Raw genomic sequence first — 26,970 nt, 5'->3', positions numbered from 1 at the left:
AATTAAAGTCTAGCACATCAAAAGCCAGTCATTAAGGCGCATAGCCTCAGCGTCAAATTATCAGCGTTTTAATACTCCTTAAGGAATTCCATCCGACAAAGGATAATTTTAGCTATTCCACACTTGGCCTTGCTAAGTAGGATTGGTTTAGGAGCATAAGCACTAGTGGAGAACTGTAAAGATCATCGGAATCCATAAATACTGTACGTACATGCAATGACTGATGTAGTTAACTAACTGACTAACATTACAGTTCCAGCATCAGAGCAATGCTATTTGTTTTTTTTTTTCATCTCACTACATGCTTGACCTTTAATGGTACCGGTTTCCAGCCGAGGATTTGGGACTTGTTTATAGCGGAGAGGTATGTTTTTCAACTAATTCAAAGCTTGAAGCAAATCTGAAATTCAGTCTCTGACCTTAATGATGCCATTTTATAGCTGTCTGATTAACAGAGCTACATTCCCTCAGCTGTGAAAAGATGGCCCATTTCACTTGGGTTTCCCAGTTTGTTATCCTTAACCTCTGCAAAGGACTGAGTCCATCCACAAACATTTATTAGCAGCCAAAATTTACTGGACTGAATTAGCCCATTTAATATGTTAATGAAACATGCCGAAAGCTCGTCTGGGCGACTTACAGGTACAAAATAGTTTGCTTCTCAGTCTAAAAAAGCAGCTGACTGCATTAAGGGCTATGTTTTCTTTGAGGCAGCTGTTCAGTTTCAAAAACAGAAAGTGCTCAGAAAAATAAAAAATGACAATTCTCAATTCACTGTCTAATGAGATCATTTTTATGATAAACAAGTCCCATAGCATTGTGCAGCATGGGATTGATTGTGTGTTGAGCGTATTGTTTGGTAATGTGTGGGCTAAGAGTTTTCACCCCAACTAAATGAAAATCTCTGCGACTGTCGTTTCGGCTCAGCTTCCTGTGCAGCAGTGCTGTCATGCCTATTTCACACATTGATACTACAGACTGACCAACTGTGCCAAAGGCATCCAAGAATGAAGATAAGCACAACCAAGGAATTTTGAAAAAAATTCTTGAAACTGAAGTTAGAAACAGCTGACATAAACATTTATTTATTTCAGTCAATTCCAAAATACAAAAATTCTGAATCTGCAGAATGTATTACATATTTCCGGATCGTTTATATATATATATATATATATATATATATATATATATATATATGTATTTATATATAAATATTGTGTAATAAATGTAATATGTGTGTGTATTTTATAATATTGTCTAATAGGGGTGTAACGGTATGTGTATTCGTACCGGACCATTTCGTTACAGGGCTTTCGGTACGGTACGTGTGTACCGAATGACCGAATGCAATATTTTCTATGCTGAACATAGGTACATTTTCGTGTTTCCAAACTAACATATTAAGTGGCGGAAGTCTCCGCGTTCATCGCAAATCCCGCCCTGCAGCTGATTCTAAGGCCGGCGACACACTGGCTGCGTGGCGTGAGCGTGCATTTCTGCTGCGTGTCAGTTGCATGACGGCTGCTTTGCTTTTCTGTGTCTTTACACACCAGAATCGTGCCTGACGCGGCGCTGGCGCGCTGCTGCTACTATAGTAGACATAGAGGGAGGCCGCCGACAGACCAGGATCTTGTCTTCACGACAACAATATCTATACATAAATATAAATATAAAGCCTACGGATAAAGGACAACGTTAACAGTATTGACGGCAAAATAGACTATGTTTGACAGGTGCAATATGCCAGTGTGTCACCGGCCTAAGGTTTTCAAAAGGCATCACGCGAGTGTGAACATCACTACAACTAGAAAAAAAACGATTGTAATTCAAACACAGCTCCCATCGGCATTTAAACAGATCTTTGCTCTTAATTCCGATCGGTCCAACGCAATAACGAAATCTGAGCAGGTCTAAAAACTGAAACTGTTGATCCTGCACTTTACACTTTGGAAAAGTTAAATATTTTTTAAATATGAGCAGGCCTACAAGCTGGGATTGGTAATGCTGCACTGTAATCATAGTTATTTATATTTTTCATATTATTTTATTATATGATATTGGTTTGAGACTGAGAGTATTTTATTTAGTGGAGAACTTTGCAGCAGTATTTTATTTCTTATTCTTTTTTTTATTTTATATATATTTTATTAAAAACTATTTTAAAAAAGTGTAAACAAATTGTTAAAAAAAAGTTTATAGTAATAAACAACCTGCAGTTTAATGTTTGCATTTCTTTCCCTTACTGTACCGAAAATGAACTGAACCGTGACTTTAAAACCGAGGTATGTACCGAACCGTGATTTTTGCATACCGTTACAACCCTATTGTCTAATGATAATAACAAAACAAAAACAACAACACGATTCACAATAAATAAATAACTAAATAAATAAATAACTAAATAAATAAATAAATAAATAAATAAATAAATAAATAAATAAATAATCCACAGTACCCATACTGCAATTAGAAGTGAAAATGAAAAATGCCAGTGGGCCACAAATATTCTGGAGAGCTTTTTATATCTCCACTTCTGAATTCAGAGGTGCATACATTACAGAATTTTAGCATAACATTGACATTTTCAGAAGCAGTATTTCTAAAGGTCCTTTGACTTAAGGTTTAAAATCGATTTTTTTCCCCCTTAATCTAAAATTAATGGTTACTGTAAATTTCTGGGCAAAAATAATTTCAGAGATGCTTTTATGTAAAAATATTCCATCTACTTTGCTCATAAAATGGGGAAAAGGGCAGATACCATCTAACACAAAGATTCACTTTTTGTCAAGGTAACTTATGACTAGAAAATTAAGAATGTTCTTTTATGTTTTTAATGAATATTCAATGACTAAATGCACTAATAAAGAGACAAAACCCAACATGCATTATAAAACGTACTTGAGGTAAATTTAATGTGGAATGAAAATCACATTAACCGTATGCTATTCCGCAGTTAATCAACAAAATATTCAATAGTCAAACCACATCCACATGAATAAGACATAAAAGCTTAAAGTTGTTCCCTCAAGAAAGTGCCAAATGACAAGTGCAGCAAACACAGTTGTCTGCTCCTCTATACCCCGCAGCAGTCTGGGCCAGGTTGAGGCTCCACATTTTAGTACCTCAGGCTATTTTCTATTTAAGCACAGTTGGCTTTGCAATTTGTGTCCAACCAAAGCAAGCATGATCCAAATGCTGTCATATCCCCCTTTCTATTAAACACGCTGGAGCAGAAACCGGCGCAGGCTGTCTATGGAGAGATTCTTATTTGAGAATGGTCATGGCTAATGCACATTATAATTGGTCTGAACACAAGACAATAAATCTTGATACATTCACAGAGTCCTGACTCATCTTTTTAGGAGAAATTCAACAATGTGGGCACGTAAAGTGAGTTGAATTATAAAATGGAATTAAAAAACTGATTGAAATAAATGCAAAAGGAGCCTTAAGGTGCTTGAAAGTGATGATTGAAATACAAGGATAGAAAATAAACACAGAAATGTAAGAGCAAAGATGTGATGTTGTTCTAATGTTCAAAAGGCTTCAAAAATAAATGCTCAATCTGTACTTATATGCCATTATAGCCCCTAGTTCATACATGCATGCACATACGCACAACAATCCGCAAGGACAAATGAACACAAAAAAACATCAAAGACTCATGCAGGGAAATGCGCACGCTTGCAGTCATGCAGGTCGCTTGTAGAGATATTTGGCTGCTTGCTTACCTCTGCAGATGGGCACTGGGAAGTCCCATACAGCAGCATTGCCTGCATTGGTCACGCAGGTGAGCTGAGGATGGCCGTCCAGCACATAGCCGGTTACACAGCTGTAGCGGATCTTGTCGCCTACATTAAAGCGCGTCCCATACAGGATGCCTTTAGGCGGGACACCAGGGTTCCCACAAGAACTGCTCTGCAATTCTAAAAGAGAAAAATATAATTTTTAGCATGGTACGCATCATAAAGAAAATTATGTAGTATATACAGATAAAAAAAATACATTTTCTAATATGCCCACCAAGGCTGCATTTATTTGATAAAATACAGTAAAAACAGTAACATTGTGATTTTAAACTGTTTATTTTTTAATTATTTAAAATAGCTGTTTACCATTTCAATATATTTAAAATGTCCTTTATTCTTGTGATGGCAAAGCTGAATTTTCAGTATCTATTACTCCAGTTTCCAGTGTCACATGATGCTTCAGAAATTATCACAGTTGAAAACTACTGTGCTGCTTAATATATACATGTATTTATTTTATTTATTAATTATTATTATTTTTATTTTTTTTGTGGTAGCCATGATAATTAGAAAGTTCAAAAGAACAACATATAGTCTTTACTTTTGATCACTGTCACTTTTGATCAATTAAATGCATCTTTGCAGAATAACTGCATTAATTTATAAAAAAAAAAAAATAGTAATAATAATCTTAATGACCTCAAACCTTTTAGCAGTAGTGTTATTTTATTTTATTCAATCATACATGTACTGTATTTCAGGATAGGGAGAATACTTGTTGAGTCAGTGTTTACAAGAATGTTAACAAGTTTTTCCTTGTAATTTAGAGTAAACTAAATTATTCTTGGCACTATTGCCATGCCACACCGACAAGCCAAGGGCTACAGGAGCAAAAGCACAACATTTTATCTGAATTATTTATTATTTAATCAGTAATTCTTGCTTTATGTTCTGGTTGGATCCAAACCAAGGGCAGAACAGTAGCAATTAGAAATGAATGTGGCCCAGGGACTAGTTTGGTAAATAAAGAGAGAGGTATATTAATTGTATGTGCTGGTGGGAGGCCATGAATTTGCTGCTGACTTTTAGAAGATTTAGACCGACAATTCTAACAATAGAAGGCTATATAAGTTTTCATTCTGTTGTTTATAGACATTAAACTGGACTTCTTTTGTGTGTTTATTTCTGAAGACCCAAAAAGCATTGCAATGGAAACCAGAGTGTACTGACCACAAAGAATATAAAATACATAATGCAATTTTTTGCTGATTTTATGAATTAGTATTGATTATGCCAAGAAAAGTAACAAAACAGATCTATCAAGCAAAATTTATTACTTCATTAGGCCAAACAATACAGCAAGAACATTAACCACATAAAGAAAAACAAAATGTATAGACTTACAAAAAAGTCTCTGATGCAACTGCCACATAAAAAATACAAAGGCATAAAAAACATTTGCCCAAGATCCATGTTGAAATTTTATCCTTTAGTCAAAACAACCATTTTCTAATTCTGTTTACTTGAACAAATACTCATAATAATCTTTTACAAAAGACTGTTCCATTGGACAATATGTTACGCTGTAATTTGCCACTTAGCTGTTTTCCAAGAGGCTTTGGTTTTGTTTAGTACTTTTGTAATTGTTTATAAAGTAATCATAAGTGCTCAGCAAGTTATGGATTTCTGGCTAAAAGTCTTGCTTGTAATGATTTCTGGAGTTTCAAACAATTAAAATATAATCCATAGTGTGGCTAGTGTATCTTAATGACCGACAACATAAAACACCAATACATCTTTAAATGAACACATTAGATCTCCAGTTTTCTCTAATAATGAGCAAGTTTATGATTTCGATGCACTGGACTCCTGGAAAAAGATATGCAGCACAAAAATGTCATATCCATGTCTTTACCTATTAACTTGGCAACTCCCCTTATTTAATATCCTAATTCCCTCTATCTCAGAGCGAGTGAAACAGGTTGAATTAAATGACGGACACCAACCGAACATGCCTCTCCTTAGTTAAGACAGTGGCACGATATCACGATGTTATGGCAGGATAATTTAAAGATCTTAAGGGTGATTGTTGGAGTATAAATTGCACATTAAGAAGCACAAAAGTATTAGAAAATCTCTCTGCACCAATCATGTTGATTATAACCTGCTGACCTCATTCACATTTAGTAAATGAAAATGTCGAGAACAAGCACCAACCGCCAAAACCATGTAGGATGTGAAAAAGCGGCACATTGTAAGGATTAAATAAAAAGGATAAATGTGATAATCTTGTGTCAGCAGAGCAGGCATTCAAAGGCCTTGAGGGCTGTCAATTTTGCCATTTAGATTGATGATGGATGACTCGCATTTGTGGGGGGAGTCCCATAGACTTAACATTGGGATGAACTTTATGACGTCATATCTTCACATCAGAATGTCGTAGAGACTTGGGGCAGGCTCATTTCACTCAGTTTAGTAAGCAGACAAAAGAATCATGACATTTCAACTTCATAGCCATGCCCTAGCAACCAGTGACAGCACCCTAGTAACCACCCCATAGAAAAACATTGAAAAAGGGGAGAGACATATCTATGAATCAGAATATCAGAGACAACTGGGTTGCCTCTTTTGACTCAGCCTGACAAGTAGTCCTTACAAATCAACACGGAAATTGTCTAGCCATGCCGTAGCAGCCATTTACAGCACCCTAGCAACCTATCCCATAGACTGCTATTGTAAAAGGCCCAGATGGATATCTTGGCAAACACAGTGTCATAGAGTCATGGGGGTTGGCTCATTTTACTCAGGCAACTAATCAGTCTTTTAGGATTATTGGGAAGCTATCAAGCCACGCCATAGCGACCACTGTTGAGCACCCTAGTAACTGAAATCCAAAGAGCCATATCTTCAAATCTGTATGTCATAGATGCATTGTGGTTGGTTTATATCATCCAAACTGGCAAGCAGTCTTTGGAGTATCTTCACTGGCAGCTGCCAAGCCACACCCTAGCAACCAAATACAGAGTACCCTAGCAACCGTTCAGTAAGACCTATATTTTTTCATCAGAACAATGTATAGTCATGGGGGTGGGCTCTTTTGACCTATGCTTACAAACAGGACTTTCAACATGTTACACATGCTAGCAGTTAATAGCTACATGTTAATAGTTAATACTAAATCAGACTAACATCTGCCTAGCAATCAGCTAGAACACCCAAGCAACTTCCCTGAACATCATAACAACTGCCTAGCAACTCCCTAACAATCACAGAGAATACCGTAGCAAACAACTAGGAACTGCCCTAGAAAACCATAAAATCACCTTAGCAGCCACCCAGGTTACAATAGCAACTGCCTAGCAACTACCCAGGACATCTTAGCAACAGCTTAGCAACACCATAGCAACCACTTTGCCTTAGCAACAACCCATAACACATTGGCAATCACGTAGCAACACCAAAGCTACCACCCAGGATACCCTAGCAACCACCTAAGAACATTATTATTATTATTATTTATATAGTAACTGAGCTACAAAACATGCCAATAATACTTTAACATCTATACAAAATATAAATTAAACAATATACCCACATGTTAAAGGTAACATAAGAATGAAGGAGCCAGAGTCCAGAGTGATGGTACAGATTAGGGGCCTGTTTCACAAAGGAGGTTAAGTGAAAACTCTGAGTATGTTAACCCTGAAATGAGGGAAACTCTAGGTTTTCTGTTTCAGAATGGGAGGTTTGTCAAACCCGAGAAAGCAGGGTAAGTCAAGCCCGTTTCTGAAAGAGAGCTAACTTATACTCAGAGTCAGTTATCATAGTAACTTACTCTATGAACCTAACCTGGTCAGGAGAAGGTTTTCTTTGATAAACCCAGAGTTTCTTTTGGTTTCCTCCCCCTTTTAAAAAACACTTCATTGATGCTCGCTGGAAAAATGCTCTTCTTACTAAGTGCCCCCCCCCCCCCCCCCAAGTACAAATATAAAAAAATAATAAAATAAAGATTGATTTTCTATATAAGAAAATGGTATAAGATACTTAGTCTTGTTTCCTGGGGGGGGGGGGGGGGTCTAAATTAAGTGCATTTTACTTAAGTAAAATGATATGTGTGGTAATAAAAATAATCTTAATGCAAATGGAAAACAAGATTATTCGGAGTGTCCATTACTAACTGCAAATCTACTGTAGCTCCGCCCTCCATCAACACATAAGGTTAAGTACGAGTCATGTGAATAATGGCTTCAATGGTGTAGGCAGTAATGTTTTGGGCACGGGAAACTAGCTTGTAATGTAATTGATTGGGTTAGAGTCCGGCTTTTGCCAAGCTCGTTCTTCTCACTTTTCCCATCACATGTCACATTAGAATTTATTTTCAATAAAAATTAACAAAATGTTCTAAAAGTGGAAGTAAAATACCTAACGAGTGTTTAATAATGATGCAACTATTTATAATTGTAATAAATATAATCATTTACAATCTGTTATGTAGCGGATCTGACCCGAATCAGATAAATTAAAGAGTCGATTAGGACTGTGGTTGAAACACAAGCCGAAATTCCTCAGAAAGGCAACAGGAAGTCATAAAACATTTTGTGCCACAAGTCCCAACAAGATAACCAACCAACCAACTCTTTCACAGAACAGCTTTCAACATTAACACCACTAGAACAATTTCAATTCGGAGAAGAGATTGTCAAATTTGGGGCAAGTAATTGAGATGCAACGCCGGGCATCACATCTTAACCCATGAGAGTTATACACAATATCCTTAAACACTTCCCCCACCTACATAGCAGAACCAGACTGAAATTCCTAAGGCGGGCCTTTGAACCTCTGGTCTCCACAGAAATCTTTGTCAGAGAATGACAAAGAAAATGTCTTTTCTAGATATAAATGGACCAAAATGACTTCTAAATGAATATCAGTCCATCGATTAACTCCATATTCATTTATATGTAGCCCACACATTTGACTATCATGTTTAATCACTTATTGTGTATGTCTTTTAATAACTATTGGATAGCTTAAGGATACATATTCATGTTTCATATGTATGTGTTTGAATCTGTTAGCTTGAAACAGTTCTGACCATCAGTTATTTGTCAAATGTATCATATTCTTGTTATAGGAATCATGTCCAAAATTATACCCTGCAAGAGTGGGAAAATTCGGACCACGTGCTTGATAAGATAACATATGATTTATGAGACCCCTGAGCCAAGACAATATCTGATTGGTCAAGACATTTGAGGTGTGGCCAACAGGCCAGTTTAAATACTCAGGACACCATAAAATTTAGCTTTTTGCTTTTAGCTTGTGCTATCAGTCATGTCTGCTTTTAGCTTGTAGCTTTGCTTCCTAACTTTTGCTTCTAGCCATGCTTTTAGTCATCACTGTTCTTTGAGTGCGGTTCCAGCGTGCTTCGGCCTGCACGCCTGCTGCTACTTAGCCACGATGAGAAGAAACACCACCTAGTCTCGTCAAACTTTTCTTTTTGAGAGTTTCGTGTTCTGAGTTAAGTTTTGTAACGCCGGTCTCCGAGTCTGACCTCGATTGCCCATTCAACTTCAACCAGCCCACACAACTCGCGTCTTCAGCCAACGCCCAACCACGGGCTTCCCAAGACGTCACTTCAACGACTACTGAACTTCCAGCCAATCAGTGACATCGGGAAACCCCCTTTCAAAAACACCTTTACACAGGAGATGCAAGTACTACCTCCAGAAATTTGTACTGGTGTATCTAATATAATTTTAACCTCATTGAGGAACTCAATGCGAGGGTTAATTAAGTGATTGATGGCGGTTCATGTCTATGCAATTTCACGTATTGCTGTAAACTTGGGATTCTACATTTCCATTCTCTTAAACTCATCTTTCCCTAACTTTCGATCTTCCTGCAACTTGTGTGAATGTGTGAGTGCGTGCGTGTTAGATTAGTTTATATGTCTTAGATTTATCTAAATAAAGCCTTATTCATATTGAAAAGAGAAGTATCTTGTGTTTTGTGTTTACAAGTTAATGTCTTAAACTGCCGATCTTGTTACTGTGCTAATTGATAGTGTTTTCACTATACTTTGGATATTAATATCCAGCGCAGATTTGATGTTAAACGGCTCGTTCAGTGAATCGCAGGGTTTCTCAGTGATCAGCCATGAAACAGTGATTCTGTTCAAATTCCCTTTAAAACCTTGAATGATTCCCTTTGAGCTAAATTGACCTGTTTCCCTTACAGTTATTATTGCATCCTGTTAATTTATTACAATACTGAGGTGCAAATGTATCTGCCAGTATAAAGTATAATTAGCATCTAATTATTATTTACACTTAACCTGTTGCAAAGAACTGCTACTTTTACATGGTAAATAGAATATCACGATTTTCACTGTACATTTTTTTCTGTAAATAGCATCTAGAGCTACTTGGACTTAGCCTGCTGTAAATAGGATCTATCACTAAGAAAGTATGTTAATTCCACTTAGTGTAAATCGCCACTGCCGTATTTTTCTTACTCTATTGGCAGATCATTTGTAAAACAAGAAAAATGCACTTAAAATATTATTATTTTATATATATTTTTTGCCCATGAGATACCATAAAATGATTAACTATTAGTTCATTAATCTAACATTCTGCCAGTTTTCACCTGTGATATTATAACACTGATAAAAATTACATTTGTATTGAGTTTGAAGTATACAGACGGCTTTTTGGCGGGAGCTGTTGTTATGGTGAATCGCAATATCAGTGCTCCATTGATAATGGCTTTTTATAGTTGTGGTGTATGGGCTTAACTCAGAGTCAGTCAATTTAGAGTTGATTAAACCAACTCATTTCAGCTGTTCTGTAACCGAAAACTCAAGAGTTTCCCATCTCAGGGTAAGTCAACTCAGAGTTCAAGTTTAAACTCAGAGTTGGTTGAATCTCCTTAGTGAAACGGGCCCCAGCAATCCACCAGTCCAAACAGAATGAGCATGAGTGGAAAGTACTGTCTGCTGGAGTGATGAAACAAACAGCCATGATGGGGAAAAATGGCAAGACATCAAGTGGTAAACAAGAATGTATGATGGCCACAGCCACCACACAACAAAATACCTCTGTCCATGACACAACTGCACATCCCCAGTGGCACAACATATCACAGTTACTAACTTTTTGGTCCATAATCACATAAAAAAAAAAAATTCTTTATTACAACAGCAGTGCAAACTGTCTCCCCTGTTTCATTTTTGCATAATGCCTAAGCCATTCGACTGAATTCCAGTATTATTTAGCAAAGGTTACAAATCTTCCAGTAATCTCACTGATAAGTCAGTGGGACGCAGACACGCCCCAGGGAGAGTCTGGCCTTCTCCAAGGGTCTGAGATCTCATCTCAGGAGCAGTGTGAGCTACAGAGTGACAGGGGGATAACATCTAAGCTTGTTAATGCCCTTCACTGGCCCATCACAATCCTCTCTTCAGACCTCTTAAAGAGTTTCTGTAAAAGATCCCCACTGCCCTTCAAACCGCCATGGCCACCGTCAGATCAAGTGTCAGGTTCACTAAGAAATCGCCTCTAAGGAAGCAGCACAGAGCCATCTGGTTTTCCCGTGGAGCTTTCCGACCGATTCAGATAAAACCAGGTCACATATTCAAATGAATGTATCAGTCAAGCAGTCTGTACAATCCATATTCATAGAAAGAACAGCAAGTTCTCCAGTTCTGATTGGCTTAGAAGCACTCAAAAGGGCTATAATGAGAAAGTGCCAGGAACAGTATTATTTCATCTTTTCTAGTGATCTCACAAAAGACACTGCAGAACCAGTATCGGTTCCTTCTCTTTTGTCTTCTATACATTGCAAGGATTTATTATTTGTGGCAGCAGTATTCATGTGCACAGTCCCTCTAGCATTTATTTTTTCTTGCGAGTTAGCTTGAACTGCTTTAACACGGATTTAACATAGAAAACCTAAGCATCTTTAAAAGCAAAAGCTCTTTAGAGAAAAGATTTTTATACATTTTTCTTTAACAGTAAGTCACAGAATTAAACCCCTGAAATGTAGAAGATGGTGAATCACACAGTTGGCTTGAACACAGTCCTAGGTTAACATCAAATTGAGGCTATGCCAGTATCATTTGGTTTGAAGATTCACTTCACTACACACAGCTAAGCTTCAAGACTCAACATTTGGATGGAGAATGGTAAAAAAAAAAAAAAAGGTTTTAAACTGTAAAACTGGCTGGTTCTGGCTCTCTTATCAGCAGACCTCCATTTGGGCTCACCATTCATCACCGTCCTGCTGCCTTTGATATGTAGCACTGGGGCTGGATCTTGCTTCTTGGAATCTCGAATGACAGGGCATTTCCTGCCCTCAATGTTCTATCTTTTGTACCAGCTAATATATGGTATAACGATTGGATTCGTAAAAAAGCTGGATGTACTTTCAGCTGTTTTTTGTTAAGTCCCAAAGGGAAAGCAAAAATCTCTAGTATCTAGGTGGGTGGACAGCAAAGCGCTAACAGGAAGTGACTGATTCTCTTTTATCTTTAAATAGAGAATCAGTGGCATGTTTCTAAATAAACTGGCCAGAAGTTAGTAGGTATAAATCCACATAATAAAGATTATCAAATATAGGCCGCAGCTACTAGTAACCTTTCTTATAAAGTTGTTGTTGTTTAGTTAAAGGGCAAGTGTGTCATTTCCAATAGCATCACTAAAATAATGACTGTTTCAAAGAGGTTTCCTGAATACACCTCTCCAGCTGCTGTTGGTCAGAAATACTAATGCTCTGGCCCATTGTTTAAACCACTGCTGCTGTATCAGGCTGGTTGGGATTATCAAAATTGAGCAATGTTTTGTGCCACAGTGTTGACATTTTTTGGGCTGTCTCTGCATATTAAGCTAGGTTATTTTAAAGGAAATGATCAGGTTCAATATAAGTCACTAACACTTACAGAATAAAATAAAATAAATAAATAAATAATATACACTCTCCTGCCACTTTATTAGGTACACCTGTTCAATTGCTTGGTAACACAAATTGCTGATCAGCCAATCACATGGCAGCTACTCAATTCATTTAGGCATCTAGATGTGGTGAAGATGACTTGCTGAAGTTCAAACCGAGCATCAGAATGAGGAAGAAAAGGGGATTTAAGTGACTTTGAACGTGGAATGGAATGAAACGTTGGTGCCAGACAGACTGGTTTGAGTATTTAAAGAATTGCTGATCTACTGAGATTTTCACACACAACCATCTCTAGAGTTTACAGAAAATGGTCTGAAAAAGAGAACATACAGAGTGAGCAGAAGTTGAAAATGCCTTGTTGATGTCAGAGGTCAGAGGAGAATGGGCAGACTGGTTAGAGATGATAGAAACAGTAACTCAAATAGCCACTCATTACAACCAAGGTATGCAGAATACCATTTTTGAACACACAACACGTCGAACCCTGAAGCAGATGGGCAGCAGAAGCAGCAGAAGACCACACTGGGTCCCGCTCCTGTCAGCTAAGAACAGGAAATGGAAGCTACAATTTGCACAGGCTCACCAAAATTGAACAATAGAAGATTGGAATGTTGCTTTGTTTGATGCGTTTCGATTTCTGCTGCGACATTCAGATGGTAGTCAGAATTTGGCGTAAAGAACATGAAAGCATGGATCCATCCAGGGCCGGCCCGTGGCATAGGCAAATGCTAAGGGCGCCACTCATCCATAGGGGCGCTAGAATGAGTGAACGAGTGAATTTTTTTTTATAATAGGCTACTATTTAAAAACCATTAATTCGTTAACTACCAAATAAAGCAAAAAAAAAAGTCCGGCTCTTCAATCTTCCCCCGCCCATCGAGTGCTTGAAGTGCGTCAGAAACAGAGAGCGCGCGCGATCAGTTGTTGGTAATTTGTTGTGTAGCATGCCCGACGCCGCATCCAATGTAGACAGCACTGCTTTTGTTAACACACAGCTCGTAGAAACGGGCCTGGCAGCTCGCGCCAGTTCTAGACACGGTGAAAGTTTCCTGATTGTGACGGAAGGCCGAATTTACATGACACATTATAAATGAGCATAGTCTGCGATAGATATAGTGCCAAAAAGAAGAGAAGAGGATAAAGACAGAGGTAAAGAGATGTAGTGAATGAACAATTTATTGCATAGGAGTAAGATACTATAATTTCATGGCAGTTATTTTTACCTTAAACTTAATGTTGGCAGTTTTTCTGAGTTCTGAGTCCCCAGACTGTGATTTTGTACAATCAGGCATTTTTTATTATCACTTTTTTATTAATGTTTTACTCTACAGTTGTGCAGTTTTGGGGGGATACAGTACAGGCCAAAAGTTTGGAAACATTACTATTTTTAATGTTTTTGAAAGAAGTTTCTTCTGCTCATCAAGCCTGCATTTATTTGATCAAAAATACAGAAAAAAATTTAATATTGTGATATATTGTTACAATTTAAAATTATTTATTTTCAATTTATTATACTTTAAATTATCATTTATTTCTGTGATGCAAAGCTGAATTTTCAGCATCATTACTCCATTCCTCAGTGTCACATGTGACATCCGGTCTATCACATGATCCTTTAGAAATCATTCTAATATGATGATTTATTATGAGTGTTGGAAACAGTTCTGCTGTAATGTGTGTGTGTGTGTGTGTGTGTGTGTGTGTGTGTATATATATATATATATATATATATATGCTAAATCATGAACACAATGACAGGGTGAAATGGGCTGTGATGCATGGGGCGCCAGGTAAAATCTTGCCTAGGGCAGCAAATTGGTCAGGGCCGGCCCTGGATCCATCCTGCCTTGTCTCAATGGTTCAGGCTGGTGGTGGTGGTGTAATGGTGTGGGGGATATTTTCTTGGCACACTTTGGGCCCCTTAGTACCAATTGATCATCGTTTAAATGCCACAGCCTACCTGAGTATTGTTGCTGACCATGTCCACTCCTTTATGACCACCATGTACCCATCTTCTGATTGCTACTTCCAGCAGGATAATGCACCATGTCACAAAGCTCAAATCATCTCAGACTGGTTTCTTGAACATGACAATGAGTTCAGTATATTTAAATGGCCTCAACAGTCACCAGATCTCAATCTAATAGAGCAGCTTTGGGATGTGTTGGAACGGGAGATTCACATGGATATGCAGCCAACAAATCTGCAGCAACTGCATGATGGTATCATGTCAATATGGACCCAAATCTCTGAGGAATGTTTCCAACACCTTGTTGAATCTATGCCACAAAGAATTAAGGCGTACAAATTTTAAGGGGAAAGTTTACTAAAATAATTAAATTCTGTAAACTTTACTCAATCTTATGTCATTCCAAAACTTTAAGACTTTCTGTCTTAAGAACAAAAAAAAGAAGATATTTTGAAGAATGATAAGGTCCAAATGACACCTTGACTTACATTGGATGGACAAAATAACACTGAGACATTTTCAGTATATTGTTTGATTTCCACAAAAGAAAATGTCACGAAAAGTTCGAAATGACATAAATGATGAAAATTGTCACTTTGGTTGAATCTTTCAAAATTATTTTAATATGATAAATAAGCATTTTCTCTGTGAAATTACATTTAATTTTACAGATTCATTGGCATCACAATGTAATGCCTAAAACGTCCTCAGAAAAGATGAGGACAATTTTACTGATCAAATAACACAAAAACCAACATAGTAATTAAGTGCTTTTATTAAATTAAAAGGTTCAAATTACTTGCTTTTTAAACCCTCCAAATTTTGCCCCAATTATTTATATTCTGAGTGCCTCACTACAACCTAATTTTTGCTGCTTCTTCTCTCTCTCTCTCTCTCTTTTAAGTACAAATAATACAAGCACAATGTCAAATTCATGAAAATATATATGCTAACAAGACAACTGTTCTTAGAGATCACAACACAATAAATCATTTCATGTAGATGACAATGGCAGAGACCCCCTCTGCCATTCTCATCTACATTACATTATTTATAAAAAAATAAAAAAAAGAAAAGAAAAAAAGGAGAAAGAAGAGCAAAGATGATATCACAGATTTTATAATTTTTTACCCAAGGGTCCTCTAAAGAACTACTCATGCATGCTAAAATTGAGACGGCAATTTTCACAAACAGCTGTCTTCTCCCATCAGCACATGGAGGTTCAGTAGAGAGCTTGACGATATCCCCCAGCCCTTTGTGCGACAAGGTCCAAGAAAACTTAACTTGAACATAATGATGCCATGTGAGAAAAATAAACATCTCATCCCTCTGGAGGAAAAGTCTGTCATCCGGCAGCTTAAGACTAGCAGAAAAAAACTTGAAGTCTTCCAGAGGCATATGACCTAAGAGGTCCCGCTGCTGGCCAATGCATTACCATCCCAGTTTGGTTTCAAGACTGGTGCAAAAGGGATGCCTTTATTACAATGTGTTGCAACCTCGCCTCAATGCTTTCTTGTTTATAAATTATTCTCTATTCAGTGCAGAGAAGCACGGCGCCGATCCACTTACAATCCCTCAGGAATAATAAGATCCTTAAACCAATTTCCATCTGCCAGCAAGCAGCAATGAGTGTGTTGGCTTCACCGTTCAATTCTGGAAGAGGTATAATGGAGATATTCTCTTTTCATTATCACAATTATGACAGCATGGCTGGAAGGGATGGATTTCTTTGTCTCCTGCTGGACGTGGACTCTCAGTCCTGCTAGTGTTCACACAGCTGCTTGGCTGAGATGGAGGGCAGCTGGAAGGTACATTTTGAGCTGTTTTCTCCTTTGACACTATTTTCTCCATATTTGTTCCAAGAAAAATTACAGGTGTAGCTCTAAACCAAGGAAACAAAGGTTGGAGAGAAAACCGAACGTCAAAAAGAGGTCTATGGGGCATACTTTAAATAATCCTTTATCATTGAGATGGATAATACAGCAAACTGAAAAGAGAGAAAAAAAAGAATGGGCCACTTAAAGCCTGACCAAAAACATAAAGGCCTTTGGTAAGGTATTGGTATTTTGGAAGAGAGCACCACAAGATGATCCATATCACCACCTACAACCTAACGTTTAAAAAAAAAAGGACAATTCGCAATACATGCTAAGATGCCCTGCCTGACAATTGATCATCCTGACCCATCTTTGGGGGTCATAACACTTTCAAAATGACCTAATTTAGAGCAAATGTACCTATCTGAAATATCTAACTTCAGTGTGGCTGGCTTGATAAGTGAAGCCATAGATAATGTGGCATGTCAAAGGTTATGAATGGGAGGGCATAATGGACAGAAATGAAAGCCCACTGTGCTTGATTGTTGTTGTATGTCAAAACACATTTGTGTCTTATACACAAGACCTTGGCTGGATTATTGAGAACATGCATCATACAGTACTCAGCTCTCATCTATTCCAATCCATCAAGGCTAAACCAAAGCTTTATACACTTTGATCATCTGTCTTGAGAGATCACAGAAACCAAAGGCAAGATTGCTCTTGTAAATGAATCTGAACAAAAGATAAAAGGGGGGACTATAGACAATGAATATGTTCATTATTCGGCCCCAACCACACCTCCCATCCCTGCAATCCAGAGTCAGTTGTATAGCAATAAGCTCAGCGACTGCTTTCATAAACTTTGATGGAAATCTGACCTTGCTACTTTAATGTCATCAGCAGAACCTACATTTCAGCGCGGCTCGATTGTGTATTGATCGCGGGCTTGCTCTGATATGGAAGAGCTGTGCTCGCAGGTGTGGGCTAAAGGAGACAGATTGCAAACTAATGGGTTCCACCATCAGTGGCCCATCTTCACCACAGTGCCATTTCCTTTGATTCTCATCAAAAAGGACTCCAGCAGCCTTTTGATCAGGCTTAGGTAAGAATGCCCTTCATACCTCCTCTTACTAATTGAGGGATGCTTTTCGTGCACTGTGTAGGTGTAATTAGCTAACTCGGGTTATTAATTATTGTTGTTGGTCTGAGAGCGTAGGAACAGCAAACATTTTTATATTTCCTAATTATGAGGATGGAGTATCATTTCTGATTAAATGAAATCATCATCCACAGATTGCATTTGACCCATGTTAAAATGGAAATTGATATGCTGTTCATCTTAACATGCCAAATGCTAATCTAGATTCACTGTTTGCACTTTAAAAAATTGGTCTTTTGGTCTTTATTAGCCCTGAGAAAATGTGGGTTGATCCGACCACGATTTATCAAATTTCCATAGTCTTTTGTTAAATGTGAAAACCCTAGCTAATGGCTCTTTCAGATATGAAATGACCATAATTCAGCATTAGCATTCCAAAAGAAGAACCACTGTGCTGAGGTGGGCAAAAACAGAGGCAGCAGGTCTGAGAAATGCAAAACTGGAAGTTTTAAATACTATTTCAGTTTCAAAGAGTCTTAAAAGCTTAATATTTGAAGGTTTTATTTTTTTTCTGTCAGACAGACTGACAAAAAATTCAGACAAAGACAGACCATATTAGAGCATTTCAAATGCTATCAGACCTAAACAGACCCACAAAGTCACATTAAAGGGGTCATATGATGCAATTTAAAATTTTCTTTTCTCTTTGGAGTGTTACAAGCTGTTTATGAATAGATAAGATCCCTAAAGTTGCAAAAACTAAAGTCTCAACCCAAAGAGATATTCTTTCTAAAGGTTAAGACTCGTTCACACCCTCATAAAACACCTTGTTTAAACATGCCCTCACATGTCTACGTCACTGTGTTGGAAGAATTGCATAACACCGCCTAAATGTTCACAGAAAGAGAAAAGGCGTAAGTTTGATTCTCGCTGTAGTATTGTTGCTACCGCCATGTTGTGGAGATGCTGTGTGTTTCATCGTGAAACTGAAACTACTTTGTTTGGCCTTCCAAAAGAGGACACAACTAGAAATCAGTGGTTAAGTTGTATTTACAACACTGTTGCAGAACTGTTCAACGAAATATTAAGATATTTAAGATATTAAGCATTTTATGGAGAACGACTGTTTCCTGGGAGAATAGCCTATAATGGCGATGTTCTGACAAATAATGCTGACTCACAGCCTGTAAGTACTTTCTCATATTTAAAGAATTTGCCACTGATGATTCAAACGCAAGTTTTGAGCATTGTAGAGTAGCACTTGTTGTTTGTCATTTCTCCGATCACAAATGCACACATGGTTTTATGTTTACGCAGCGCATTGCAACGAAACATGTAAAAAGACAGTAAAAGTCATTATAATCGGTAATTATGTCCCCACTGGATGCTACAAAAGCCTTGTTTGTAATGTGTTGTATAGGTTTTGTCTCGTTGCACAGGGACATGGCATCACAGTACCGTAAGGGGTGTAACATTTCCATCACGCCCTTGAGGCATTTGGCCAATCACAACACACTGGATATCTGGCCAATCAGCGTACACCTCATACACCTCAACGTGATATGACCCCTTTAAACTACTTCAGACCCTATTTAACCTCATCAGCCCACTAGGAAACCATATCAGACCTGTATCAGATTTAATTAGACCACAATAGACCACATGAGTAGACCATTAAGGAACTAATTCAGACCACAGTGATTGCTAAAGCAATCTGTTGGTTGTTGTTTATTGCTAGAGTGTTCCAAAGTGACATAAACAAAACAATAGTAACAATTTAGTAGTAACAAAAACATCAAGAACTGAGAAAAAGTGTTAACTGAAATATTTTAAGTATTTATTTTATGAAATATTCAGTGCCCATCCCACATCCCAGCACTGAGGTAATGTCAAGGCAAGGGCTAAAGGAGGGGAAATGAAGTACATCAAGTCAGATCATAGACCCATGGATGACATTTTTCTTTGCAGTGTATGAGCCCTGTAAGAAGATGTGTACACCAGCATGAATGTTAATGATATACAACTGCGATCAAAAGCTCTTGAATGTTAATTTTTCAGTAGCTTGGAAAGAATTTAGGCTATAGCTAAAGGTTAGCAAGGTAACCTGACATGGCACCTCTTGCTAAGCGCTTATCAAGATAATGGCTGAAGCTTTGGCCTTAAGCAGTGATCGTTTGACATTTACTGACTCTGTCAAATGGCTATGGCTAGTGAAAAAGATTCAAGATGAAAAAATTAATAATGTATACTGTAGGTAATCAGCATTTGAAGTACTAACAGATAATATAAAATTAAATGATAATAAAGGACTCTATAAAATATAAGAGTATTGTTGTATTTCAATAAAAACAGTAAATGAATGAATGAATAAACAAATAAATAAATAAATAAAACTCATTACTGCTAGTTTAACTTGATGTACTAAAGTTAAACTAAAACTGAAAAAATCTCTCTCTATATATGTATATATATATATACACCCATACAAATAATAAAAATTACAAAAGAATTAACAACAAAATTACTAAAATTAAAACATTAAAATTACAATCAACATGGAATTAAGGGAGAGAAATCAAAATATCAGTAAAAACTTTAATACTTTCTCTTTGATTAAAAAAATAAACTAAAAATAGTTTTTGAACAAAGTTCAAAGATTCATTGACTCACTTTTGAATACAATCCCTTTTTGCCACATACTGGCACAACAATGTAACCTGCAGAGAAGTTCACTGAAAAATCCCCTTAACTAATCCCCTTAACTCTGTCTTGTGTGCCTGGTTTAGTCTTTCCAAAACTGGCTAGTTGCCAGAGAAACAGCACCCTGCTAGCCCTCTTACATTTTTCATCCGTCAGTATCTTCCCAGCTATCACTGTCTACTACTTCCTTCATCTCCTGCGTATTACAATGACAACCTTTGCTTGTTTCTTTCTTGTTTCCTGTTTGAATTTTCAACCATTCTCAGGAGGTTTTCTTTCCTTTCACTAAGCTCTCCACAGCTGTGCTCGATTCTCCTGCCTTTTCTCCTTCTAATGTCATTTTGAGCCTCCAATGCAGGCGAACCATCTCAATTATCCTCTGTCTGCTGTTGCTGGCATGCTTGAGTTGAGTCCATCTTATAACACTCAGAAGGTTCATGCCAAATTGGAAATCTCTGTATGCAATTAGGTTGGCCACTAAAGCATTCCTTAAATCTCCATGTCAAATGAACTTGACATGAATTTATTCCTAGCAAACTTATAGTGTAGATAACAATATGTTTAAAAGAAATCCCATTTGGGCAAAGCTGAGCGGAAGCTTTTCCCCTCCTAGAAATAGTATTACCTTGCAATTGAAATGAAGCTTTAGAAATATAGGGCTACATCAAAAGAGAGAGTACATTCTCTATACAAAGTCTATTGGATTGAAAAAAATAAATAAATAAAAAATAATTATATATGCAAAATATTAGTTAAGGTAATTAGTTGAATATTAATTATGTTATGCTCATTAAACAGCAAAACCACAAACTTTTTTATAGCACTTACAAAATCTAGAATGACATGATTGCCATAGGAAACCTAGCAGAAAAGGTGATCAGCACCACGGACAGCACCCAATCACTCAGAAAGCCCTCGTTTCTACAGGATGGCAAATAAAATGATTCCCATTTCCAACCCAACAGCTCTGGGGGGTTACAGGCACCAGACTGCAGAGATTAATAGCGGTGTCTACATGGAAATAAATTGGACCCTGGCCAAAAATATATACATTTACAAAGAAAGAGAAAGAGAATAGGAGAAAAGGGCACTGCATCATTGTCTTTTAGCTTGCATCCCAGGTGAAGAATCGTACTGCTATGTGTCAGAGCCTGAAAGATTTAATCAAACAAAGGAACCCCCTCGAGGATGTTAAAATACCTATTTATTGCCAGGATTGCTGTTCCCCCCACCCCCTCTTTAATGGTTTATGGCAAATCATAGTTGCTTTAATCAGTATAACTGAGAAACCATCAATGTAATTTGTTCCTGCCATCTTAAGATCCTTTTATGTGCTAAAGATTCCCTGTGATTATGACATGTGGTCCAGGGACCTATATGATGTCAGAGGAAAATGGCAGCCAGCATGAGACTAGGTACAAGAGAACAACATAGGGACAGGACATGCTGTGGTGCTCAGATAGCAGGAGAGAATGGAAAGTCTCCCAACAGCCCTTGCCTGAAACACAGAGATAGTACTTGTTCTTCTGAGGAGGACATGGACTAAAAGCATGACTGACTCTCTCATTTTGTTGCATGTATAATACATTCTCCATGTCATAAAACAAGAAGATATATTAAGGAGAAAGCGTGGGGAGGCACAGTCATAAAAAAAGGTTTACACATTGTGGGCAACCGGGGGGAACAGTTGGAGGAAGTTGGAGGCTGGAACTCAAAGACACTGAAATACAATGCAGATTCTTAACATATCTATGAATGCGGACACATATTGACATTTCAGTTTAAGAAAGTGAGAGAAAAATAACCTCCAGTGCATCTGCTATTTATAAAACACTTATTAAGCATTGACAAAAGGCTTCATATTATTTAACTCTTTATTTAATAATGTATTTTTGCTTCTAAATAAATGACTAATTGTAATTAGATTTATATATAAAATTCAGGTTGTAAACATTAACAAAGTGCTCAATATTTATAACACATATTTAGTAATACAAAATTAAATAAAATAATTAAAATTATTTTTCCCCCTAGAACTTACTAGTTCAATATCAATGCAAGGCTTCTTTTTTTAATGATTCACTCTGTTTCTACTTATATAATTTGATTATTATTTTATGCATACACATATACATATATACACTGTGCCACTGTGCATGTCACCTGACGTGTCCTACATTTGTGTGTATTCTAAACTATCATGCTACAGAAAAAAAAAAATAAAAAATCGAAATGCCAGAGGGCATAAAAGAGGAAAGGAGGGATTTTTGCACTTCTTCCTTCCTTTGATCTAGTTCCTCTGCCTTGTGCACATGTTGGAGCTGCATGTCAAATCTGCTGGGGAACAAGACGGTGTCAGTCAGCGGCCAGTCAGATGGAACCGGAGGAGACGGGTGTAAGCTGTCCCACGAGATACCCGTGCTTTGATAACCCCGCAGGAGCAGCCCTGCGTGTGTGTTGAGAATGCGTCTAATCTCTTTCACCATGTGTGTGTTAAATGATCCATACAAATGGTGTGATTGTGAACATGTGCTTTTGTGTTAGTCCTTAAGTGCACTAAGAGGATGTTTAGGTTTTTTTTTTTTTTTTTGCGTTTGGGCAATGAAATTGCTGAAAAACTCCAGAGCTGTATCTGAAAAATCCTCATTCTTAAGACATAGGCTACTCAGATTAAATGCACTCCAAGTCAGAGGATTTTAAACTTTTGATGCCAAGGACCCCAAAATATGAAGATCGTGATAAAGATAAAATATTGTTTCTAAACTTAAATCATTGACTTTCATATCATTTCTGTACAAATGCTGCAGCATAACACTATACTGCAAAATACTACGCAGAAACAAAATATTATAGCTAAAGAAAAATATTAAGTACTTATAAATATATACTTTGCATTATGTTGAATACAAATTTATTTCTAATTACCAGACAGACAGAAAAAAACAGAAAGTTGTTGTCTCTTATGCTCACCAAGAGTGCATTTATTTGATCAAAAGTACATACAATAAAAACTGTACTGTGTGACCAGTCTTCAGTGTCACATGATTGTTAAAAAATGATTCTAATATGCTGATTTGATGCTTAAGTTACATTTGTTGTTGTTGTTGTCATTATTATTATTTTTATTATTATTATATTTTTTTGAAGAAAAAAAAGGTTGTTCTGCTTAATATATTTTTTAAAGATTATTTGATTAATAGCAAGTACAAATGAGGAGTATTTCTTTGAAATATATAATTTTTTTTCAACAATGTAAAAGTATTTACTGTCACTTTTGATCAATCTAAAATATCCTTTCTGTATAAAGGTATTAATGTCTTTCAAAGAAAAAAAAAAAACGCCGCCTCCTACGGAGCCCAGCACACAACGTGTCTCATGAGAATACGTGTGTATTTTTACGTTAAATGTGGTTCTACCACAGGTACATTTACTTACGTTTTCATGCACATAAAAACGTACAACTTAGACGTATTTATAGCAGTAAAACGTACAAATACTTACGTGTTAGCAGCTAAAAAAACGTAAATAATCTAACGTAAAGTGTGAATTTATATGAATTCCCATGTATTAATATTAAAATCGTGGCTTTAATGATTTAAATCAGTTGTATTTAATTGTCATATCAATAAATGTTTTTATTGAATTTATTGAAAGCAGTTTACTCATCTACTTAATAGGAAATAACATTTCTGTGCATGCTGCAAACCATAGATACACAAAAGCACAGCATAAAATTACAAATAACATCCATTTTAATTGTTTGCTGTACTCCATATCTTTAGAATCCAGATGTTTGCAAGGAACATATCCATATCAATCGATCTTCATCTTCATTCTCAGCAACAGCGTCCGTCACAGTCAAAGCCCGCGCTCGTTATGATTCGAATTTGAAAATAGCGCCAGTGCGCCACAGGAACGTTACGACATGGTTTACGGCACTAATATCGAACTCTCATTGGTTCTCACATAATTCGTCACAGATTGCGACATGTCGTGTTTCAGTTGATAGACATTTGAAATCAGTACTGCTACTGCGCCAGTGCGCCTTTACGGAGAGAAGACAGATTCATAATTTCACGGATTAATAAATTAAATTCTGCTCTGTACCCTATAAAAACTATTACCTCCAGAGAGGACTGCGACTGGAACTCATTATCATTTGAACTACTTTTGGTACCACTTTTGATATTTTTTCGCAAAAAATAAATGATTAACATTATGTTTGTTTGTCTGTTATTTGTTTATTTATAACAGTAACGTTATGTAGTTTTAAGAAATAGTTATGGGTAGGTTTAGGGGTAGGTGTAAGATTAACGTAAGTGGCTCAAAATAACGTTTTAATGTTATATGTTTACTAAAATTGTGTTTTATTATGTTTTATTCTTTTAACATTCTGTATAAAATGGGTAGGTTTAGGTTCGGGTGAGGTATAGGGATCTTACATTTATCAAAAAAAATTATAAAAAGGGAAAATATACATAAATATTTAAAAAATTAATCCGATACGCATTGAAAAGCAGCTTCATGAGCAAATTTCTATGGATAACTGACTGGTCAGAGAACACGTTCTGTCTGTACGTATTTGAGGTTGTTTTTACGTAAATTTCGATACGTATCGAACCTGTAATTACGTCCAGATAATACGTAAATGACACTGTAAATACGTAAAGGCACATACGTATTGGACAGCTTTAATTTACGTCTAAATATGTACGTTTTGATTGTGAGATCAGGCTGCAGCACATGACATGCAAGAAAAAATTGTAGGCTAAATCATGTGCACGATTTACTAGTTCATTCCCTCACTGTACTAAAACATGCTCACGATTACTATTGCGTTCCCTCGATTTACTATTTCGTTCACTCACAATTTATTTATTTTTTCTTGCATGTCATTTGCGGTGCTCCGTAGCCCCCAAACTTATTTCTTTGTTAAAAAAGAGTGCTATCAACAGAATAAAAGCATCACAATTAATCGTATGATTGCCAACCAGTCTTTAGAAAGCTGAATCAAACAATTATATGGAATCTATTAAATGGATTTACATACCTTGATTTAACACTTTAACAGGCCTAATAAAAAAAAACTTCAAGCTCAAGCACACCCTTGTGGTCCACTTTGGGTCCAGAGCCCAAGTTTGAAAACCCCTACCTTATTTAATAGGTTTGAAAATCGGATTAATAAATAAATACATACAGTAAGCACGCGTGACTCCATTATCCTAATGCATGTATGGGTGCTCTTGACGCACTGATCGCATTGTATCTAAGCACAGCACAGACATTTCTGTACATTCACGTTGTTTCCACACACATTCACGATAATGAATGGATCTACAGTAGTAGATGTATGCAGTCAGCAGGCAGTTTGTTAAGTTTCTTCTCTAAAATCTAAAAAGGCCCTTTGCTGTTGCACTGTACATATAGTATAAAATTCAGATTTTGTTTTTCTTTCATACTTATATGGGCTCCTTTTGTAGTTTGTAAGTGTCCTTTTTTTGGAAAGACATCTAAATGTGTTTTGAAAAAAGCTTGCAGAAAATACAGATTCTTTGAGAATCACCCTTTGATCTTTTGGTTTACTTTGCTGGATATAGCAAATGATGACAAAATGAACAGTTGAAACAAGATAAATGGTCTATGTTTAATTTCAGGACGTGTGCGATTAATCGCGATTAATCACCGAAAAAGGGTGTGATTAAAAATATTAATCAATTGACAGCCCTAATATATATATATATATATATATATATATATATATATATATATATATATATATATATATATACACAGTATATATCAAATAAATTGAATGCAACAAATATTGATAAATGATAATTAAAAAGTGATTACGATTGATTAATCAGTATACGATTCTAGCAATTAATTTACCCAAAATTCTAAATGATAGAACTGACCTACTTTGAAGTAAAAGGAAAGTCAGACAGAGAGCACCTAGTATCAAAAGAAATCACGTTGCTGGTCTTGGTATGGAGTGGTGCTGATGGATGTGGCTTTCATCTACACGTGGACACAAACTCCCACAAACACAACCATATGGGGGAGGTGGCTGGGATTGACATAACAAAGGCTATGAATGCATCCCTCTACACGTACTCAGCCACTCTCAAGGTCATTCCCTCAGCTGGGCCATCAATCAAAGCAATGCCTCTGCCACAGCCACTGCAGTCCCATTGTTGTGCATGCCCACCATTAAAGTGGATGCTGGCAAGCCTTCTGCAGTGAGTGGCGAGCAGGGGACATCCGAGCCAGAGTGCTACAACCAGAGATTTGAATTTGAATATATCAGAGAAGTAAAAACAAACTGGCATCAGATTGCACAAGGCTTGCAGACTCACATTGTTCAGATCTGGCTGTGGTAGGTGCACACTAGCAGCTTTCAGCATGGCAGCTACTCTGCAGAAATTTATCCTGTCTGACCCGCGACTGCACGTATAAGTAGCCAGGCAATGTAAGCTAATCACAGCACACTGCACTGAAATGTCTCTGCTGAAGTCAAAAGCATGTAAATAGGAGCCAGGAGAAACATACTGTAAAGTATAGAAGCATCATATCATGATGGGAGTGAGACAGCAGCCAAGGCAACAGCAAAAGCTGACAGAGAGAAATCGTGATAGATAAAAAAAATAAAATAAAAATTAAAAAGGTGTGAGAGAT

At 36.8% G+C, this 26,970-nt stretch overlaps 1 protein-coding gene across 5 annotated transcripts in view; it reads right to left on the bottom strand.

Moving 5' to 3' along the window:
- The window catches only part of LOC132104209 (CUB and sushi domain-containing protein 3-like), a 435,094-nt gene that overhangs the window by 284,339 nt on the left and 123,785 nt on the right, over positions 1-26,970 (bottom strand). For all 5 annotated transcript variants that reach the window (XM_059509502.1, XM_059509503.1, XM_059509504.1 and 2 more), the window contains exon 4: positions 3,732-3,926. In XM_059509502.1, coding sequence (XP_059365485.1) covers positions 3,732-3,926 — 195 coding nt within the window. The remainder of the gene's footprint in view (positions 1-3,731; positions 3,927-26,970) is intronic.

Source organism: Carassius carassius, chromosome 25, assembly GCF_963082965.1.
Source record: "Carassius carassius chromosome 25, fCarCar2.1, whole genome shotgun sequence".
Lineage (NCBI taxonomy): Eukaryota > Metazoa > Chordata > Actinopteri > Cypriniformes > Cyprinidae > Carassius > Carassius carassius.
This window is presented reverse-complemented; position numbering and strand designations above follow the sequence as displayed.